This window comes from Galeopterus variegatus, unplaced genomic scaffold (assembly GCF_000696425.1).
Source record: "Galeopterus variegatus unplaced genomic scaffold, G_variegatus-3.0.2 Scaffold2183, whole genome shotgun sequence".
NCBI classification, from domain to species: domain Eukaryota; kingdom Metazoa; phylum Chordata; class Mammalia; order Dermoptera; family Cynocephalidae; genus Galeopterus; species Galeopterus variegatus.
The window spans coordinates 215283-222278 of NW_007728294.1; the positions used below are offsets into that span (position 1 = coordinate 215283).

A 6996-nucleotide genomic window follows, 5' to 3' on the forward strand; every position below is an offset into this window, starting at 1 on the left:
GGGAGAGTGTGGTGCTGATAACACCAAGGCCACGGGTTCAGATCCTATATAGAGATGGCTGGTTAGCTCACTTGGGTGAGTGTGGTGCTGACAACACCAAGTCAAGGGTTAAGATCCCCTTACCGGTCATCTTTTTTAAAAAACAAATAAATAAAAATAAAACTCACATCTGGGCTGGTTGGTGGCTCACTTGGGAGAGTGTGGTGCTGATAACACCAAGGCCACGGGTTCAGATCCTATATAGAGATGGCTGGTTAGCTCACTTGGGTGAGTGTGGTGCTGACAACACGAAGTCAAGGGTTAAGATCCCCTTACCGGTCATCTTTTTTAAAAAACAAATAAATAAAAATAAAACTCACATCTGGGCTGGTTGGTGGCTCACTTGGGAGAGTGTGGTGCTGATAACACCCAGGTTTAAGGGTTTGGATCCCCCTTACGGCCAGCTGCCAGAGAAAAAGGGAAAAAACTCAAACTCCCAGATCCTGGCCTGCTGCCTCTGAGAGTTCACAGGATTATTTTATATGCTACACAGGTGAAAATTTTATGTCCAGTACACAGTTAGGTATCTATTTTATTGTATATTAGAAAAATAATGGTTTTCTATTTATAGAAGTTATGTAAATTTTCCTGTTAAAATAAATGTGCTATTCACAATAGCCAAAAGATGCAAAACAGGTTAAATATCCACCAATCGATGAATGGATAAACAAATTGTGGTCTACCCATACAATGGAATATATTCATCCATAAAAGCAAATGATATATTGACACATGCTACAACACAAATGAACCTCAAAAATTTTAGGCTAAGTGAAAGAAACCAGTCACCAAAGGACATGGTATGATCATACCATACCAAAGGATATGGTATGATTCCACTTAAGTGAAATATCCAGAATAGACAAACCTATCAAGATAGAAAGCAGGTTGGTGGTCACCAGAGGCTAGAGTGAGAGGAATAGGGAGTAACTGCTTTTAACGGTTATGGGATTTTATTTTGGGTGATAAAAATATTTTGGAACTGGGTAGAGGTGGAGGCTGCACAACACTGTGAATGTACTAAGTTGTGCTGAAATATTCACTTTAAAATGGTTAATTTTATGGTATGTCAACTTCATCTCAATAACTAAAAAATTTAACTTATTTAAATTTGAAAAGGTAAGTTAATTTATTTTTTAAAATAAAGTAAATAATAACACACATGGAGTGCAGATATGGCAAAATTATGAAAGTGGTACTTGGAAAATATGGCACCATATTATTTACTAAAGGCACAAGGCAACTCTTTAAAGGCCAAGTCAGCATCTTGCCTGCCTTTGTGTTTTTTTTCCCCTGCAGCCAGCTCAGTGCTTTAGAAATACTTGTTGAGTTCGGCTCAGCCCGGCTTAGTTAATTGAGTTAAGGAGAGCTGAGTCGTACTGAATGCACCAGCTGGCTGATCTGGAGGAGATCCAAGCTGAAGACGTTAAAAATCACACTAATTCAATAAGCTGCTGCACAGTAGTCTAAGTAATGAGACCGTGTGCCTTTCCTTACCTGACTTACCTGTGTTCGGCTGGTACCTTAGGAGCCATGCCTGCTTGGTAATAGAATCATTCTCTCCTGGTAATTCCCTGTGTGTGTTTGCTGAAGACACCAGGCAAGTGAGTGTAAGAGGGGAGGAAAAGGAAAACAGGCTCAGCTGGAAGCCCCCGGGCAGTGGAAGGCAGGGCATCAAGGAAGCAGAGAACTTTCTCTCTGTCGGTGCACAGGTGTTGGCAACAACCTGTATCTTCCTTGTCCAAGGCACACATTAAGTATCTAGAGTAGGAATGTAACCAGCAGCAATGTAACCAGCATAGGGATGTAACTAAGTGTTCATTCTCTTGACCCCCATTTCTGGATTTGAGCCTGGAGGAGGACCTCAGACAAATTCATTCATCTCTCTGCACCTTCATTTTTTTGCACTTGTAAAATGAAGATAATAATAGTACCTACTATACAGGGTTGTTGGGAAGATTCAGTGAAACGATACATGTCAGGCGCTTAGCACGCCGTTCCAGGAACTTAGGAGGCACTCAAAAAGGTGAGCTATGATGATTAGCAATGATCAGTGCAGCACAAACTGTGTTTAAAATACATGAAGAGCCTGGTGCACAGAGACCGGCTTTGCAGATAGGGGGAGGACAGAACAGTTGTTTGTAAACATCCTCCTAAACGGAAGCACATGGCTTACTCATGTAAGTTCTTCTGGAATGGTGTAAGCTCCAAGTCTGAGGATGGAGTAGCAGGAATCCGGTTGTTTTTCTCCGTTCTGGCAGGATCCTACCTACAGAGTGAGTCCCCAGCAGCTGCCTGCCCCGGGTGCAGGGAACCTAGAGACTAGAAAAAAACTGCAAAGTCCCTTTTCCTGTTCGGCTCTGGGAAGCTGCGCTCCACTTGTGTGAAGGTCTGCATCGTTGGCTAATAAATCAGGAAGGTAACACAGGAGTGTGAGTGGTGGTCTCTGCCCACAAATCTCCCCCATCTGCAAGACTGCAAGTGCAAAGGACAGGAGATGGGAATCCGGAGCTGTGGTTTCTCAGGCTTGTATGGCAAAAGCTGCATGGTTTTGGTCAAGTTCATGCCTCTTTCTGAGCTATTGTTTCTCATTTGTGAATGAGTGAGAGGACAAGTGTTCCAGAAAAATCATGGTTTTCAAGCCTAAAAAATCTGGGAAGCCCTTCGTTTAAATAAAAATGTACAAGGGAACTGAATATGCAAACGAACACAAAAATTGCTAGATGACTGAAACAGGGGAGGGGAGTCCCATAGACATGGGCCACCCAGCTTCCTGCTCTCCTCCCCTGGCTTCCTCCCTCCAGCAGCTCCCAAGATGTACATTTTGAAAACTACTGACTAGACTGAATTCATTTAGCAGGGGCAGGGCTGGAGGCACAGGGCAGGATGGAGCATGAGGTTTCAAGCAACACAAGGAAGGTGCAGAGCAGCGCTCTTGTGCAGATCTGCCTGCCCCTTAGTGACAGAGTGACATGAGAGTTTAGGACATCAGGTCTTTCTGCCCACCAGTGTCCATTCCTCCTTCTCCTGATAAGAGCACCCCGATTTTCTTTGGGGAACCACTCACGCTCACTCTGTCCATGTGGTTTGGGTAGGCTTTGGCAGGGACCAGAGCCTGGGCACTCAGATTATTCCATCCCCCTCACTATAGTCACCATCATAGTGGCAGTGGGCAGCTGAACCTATCAGAGCCCACTGAACCTCTTAACCCTGGGACTTTTTATGGAGGCAACCAGGAGAAAGGCTGGATTTGACTCCAGGAAGATATAAAATAGGTGGAGAGAGCCAATCTAAACATGAAACCAATACGGAAATAAGCAGAGCCAAATAGAGGCAAATTTCTGAAGGCTTAATTGAGGGCCTGGATCCAGCCATGCCTGAAGCTTATCCAGACTGTGTGCCTTAAATAATCTAATCCATTTTCAATCTGGCTTAAGTCCATTTACGTTAAGATTTTGTCACATTGCAGCTGAAACCTCATGACTAGTACACATGGGCAAGTTACTTTCCGTCTTTAAGTTTCCATTTTCTCATCTTCCAAGTGTCTCTAAAAATCTATAGACCTTATCTTTAAGTGGATCTATAAACTCATAAACACGTATCACACCATCAGCAGCAATAAGATATTAGCAATAGTGGTATTTTGAATATTTATTAGTTTTAAGGAAAGTAAAACAAGGATTAATAAATATCAGTCCATTTTATTCTCTAAATGAGGGTGGAGGGAGAGTAAAAGACAAAATAAATGTCCATCACAAATGGGAATGGAGAAAACAGGAAGAGGCCACATGCTAACCAGATAATGACACAGGGAGTGCCTATGAGGCCCCCATTTTGGATTTTTCAATTAGATGGTGGGGGGGTCTGAAGGTGGCTGAGGTTCCAACACTTCTGTAGACGGGGACTGAAAGCCCTCAGTCATATCAGGCCCCAAGATTTTGAGGCTAGGAGAAACCACAGGAACAGTTGAGAGGGATTTGCCTTAGGAGCAAAAGGTTCAAGGACCAGACTCTCCAACAAGCCATTGCAGTTCATGGCCAACTTCATGTATGGGGCCACATCTTCCCTGGACAGACAGGCTGGCCTTTGGTGGCCCAGGAGAGCTGTTCCTGGGGACTGCTGTCTCAGAACACCATTGTGGTCTGCTCAGAAGCCCTTGAAATCGAAAGCCCTGAGCTCTCCTTGTCACAGCCGTTGCATATAAATACCACTGGGGGGATTTCCCACGGAATTTTTTGCAACTACTCAAATGTTTCATTTCCCATTGTTTGCCAGCCCCTCTTGGAGCCTCAACTGTCAAAGCAGCCACAAACACAGGCTGCTTTTCCCCCAGGATTGCACAGCGCCTGCTCTTGCTTCCCCTCTGTGTTGGAAACCTGGCATTGGCAGGATGTCATCGGCTCGGCCAGGGAATAAGGTCTGTTAGTCAAGTAGTGAAGCAAGTCAGCGGAGGGAATACCCGGCTCTTTCCAGCCATGCTGCTGGGGAGGCGTGGCTCTGTGCTATCACCTATACATTATTATAATCACGGCAACTAATAATCACACTGATAGCAAGAAATCCTGTCCACAAATCAGAAGCACTTGACCAACATATACGATGCAGTATGAATATTCCACTTTAAAAATATGAACTTGAATCATTTTTTCCTGATCTCGGGTATTTTCACAGAATTCTAAGTTGTATTCAGGAAAAATAATCATTCAAAGCACCTGTTTTAGGCAGGTACTGCACTAGGCATTTGGGGGACCCAAATACGAATAAGGCATCGCTGCCTGTCCATAGATGGTCTGGGGAGGGGTAGAGATGACAAAGAAATATGGGATGTGAGAGTGACTGGGAGTTTATTCCGGGGGTGTGGATCTGAGGGTGAATTGGAGTCGCCAGGCAGGCACATGTGTGGTCCATCACCAGTTCACATGGTCTGAGTACATGTAGGATGCGTATCCCCACATGGCATAGCCTGATTCTGTGGGCATCAGGAACAGTGAAGATACTTGTAAATATCCACTCACCAGGGCCCACCCTCTGCATGACAGAGGCTGCTCCCCTAAAGAGTTTGTCCATGTAACTGTTCATTCATTCACCCATAAAGCCACAAGTATTTACTGAGCACCTTAGGATTTGCCAAGTAAGTGACTGAAATCAACCTGGTGCCTTTCCTTCTGGAGCTTCCATACTAGCAGGTCAGAGAGCCATTAAACAAATACACATGTAAAATAATCAAGAAATATACAACATAATAAAGAAAAACCAAATATACATAGTAAGTGACTGAAATCAACCTGGTGCCTTTCCTTCTGGAGCTTCCATACTAGCAGGTCAGAGAACCATTAAACAAATACACATGTAAAATAATCAAGAAATATACAACATAATAAAGAAGAACCAAATATACATATGAGAATCTGCCTGCCCCTCATTTACTGAGTTCCCACTTGATGTAAGTGCTCTAGGAGTCCAAATTTGGGTCAAGGCTTTGTGCAGCAAAACTCTGGAGACCAACCAGAACTCCTGACAAAAGGATGTCAGACAGCAGTGAGAGCCTCACGTTACAGCTTACATGACACTTTTTATATCTGTGGACACCTTGGGTCCTGACAGCCAGACTGGGGAAGGCAGTTTAGAAGTGATTTTTTTTTTCACTTCTCAGGTGAGAAATTTGAAGTTTGGAGAGGCCCAGAGACTGAATGGACTGAGGTCACACCGCTAGAAAGGCCAGGATTGCTACTCCAGTTTTTACAAGGACAGAAACAGAAGCAGAGCAAGGTGGCCCTTTTATTTTCCCAAAGTTGTACTAGGTGTTGGTATGGAGAAAACAAAAATGCAAAATTCCTCCAGGAAGGGAACCAGTCTTGAGACAGCCGTGTCTCAGCAGGTAGAAACTGGGGAGACTGTTAATACAGAGCATGAATTCCAATTCACATCTCTTCCAAAGGGACCTCTTTCTGAAGTCACTGTGAACTAACATTTATCAACACCTCTGACATCCCAGACATCACAATATTCCTGTGGGGGGGGGTATGAAAATTCCCATTTTCCAGATGAGGAGATTGAGCTCCTGCCGCACACAATTAGACAACAGGAGAACCAGAGTTCAAACTCTGGTCCATCTGATTCCAGAACCTGTGGAGCTTCTCCTACACAGAGCTGCCTCCCCTGTCCTGTCTTGGAGTCTGGGCAGCTGGGGTTGTGGCCGGGGAGGCAGGGCCCGGGGCTGAGGTTGACACTGTTGCCCGGAAATGCGGCCCTGCCCGCCCACTTCTTAACACGGTGGCATCCCTGACAGACACCCTTGTCCTTTTCCTGTGCTGGCCTTCCTAACATAATAAATAAAGCCTTAGAGTAACGTGACCTGAGCCAGGCAGTAAATGATGGCACTGTCAGTTGTACACGACTGTTGAAACAAACACAGACTGTAATCATCGTGCTGTACTGGGAGAGAGACATTTGGCAAATGAGATTCCATTTTCACATTGGTTTGTGCTGAGCATATAAATTTCCTGCGGGCCGGCCAGCGTTGGGGATGTGTAATTGATTGCCTGCATTATAATAAACAAGCCGTGACAGGTGATCATTCATCATATTCCGCTGAACGTTCCAGCACACCAGAAAACGGAGGAAGAGAGGGAACGCGCGAGCGAGGGGATCGGAGAGGAGGAACCTGGGGGAGGGGAGGGGTCGCAAAGACCGAGTGTTCCCGACAGACAGACAGCCAGGGAAAGGGCGGAGAGAGAATCCGCTGAGCGGGCCCGGGAAAGTGAAAGCAATTACTATAATTCTTTTGATTATCTAATTTGTTCTTTCTGGCCTTCATTATATGACCCTCCCCCATACCCCACTCCAACATAGGAGGTCCCCCACGGGGACTTGGGAAGGCACAGAGAATGCTCCTTCCAAGATCCAGCAGAGGAAGAGGGAAGGCGAGGTGGGGGAGGGGCCGTCTAGTTGTAATCG

The 6996-nt window shown here is 45.1% G+C and overlaps 1 protein-coding gene across 1 annotated transcript; it reads right to left on the minus strand.

Annotated features, from left to right (window-relative positions):
* Positions 1-4772: 4772 nt before the first annotated feature.
* On the minus strand, positions 4773-6489 carry LOC103597073 (putative uncharacterized protein encoded by LINC00173). Its single transcript, XM_008580872.1, is given in 4 exon segments — positions 4773-4829; positions 6028-6165; positions 6251-6294; positions 6297-6489. Coding segments are annotated over 4 exon segments (432 nt in total).
* Between the last annotated feature and the right edge of the window lie 507 nt (positions 6490-6996).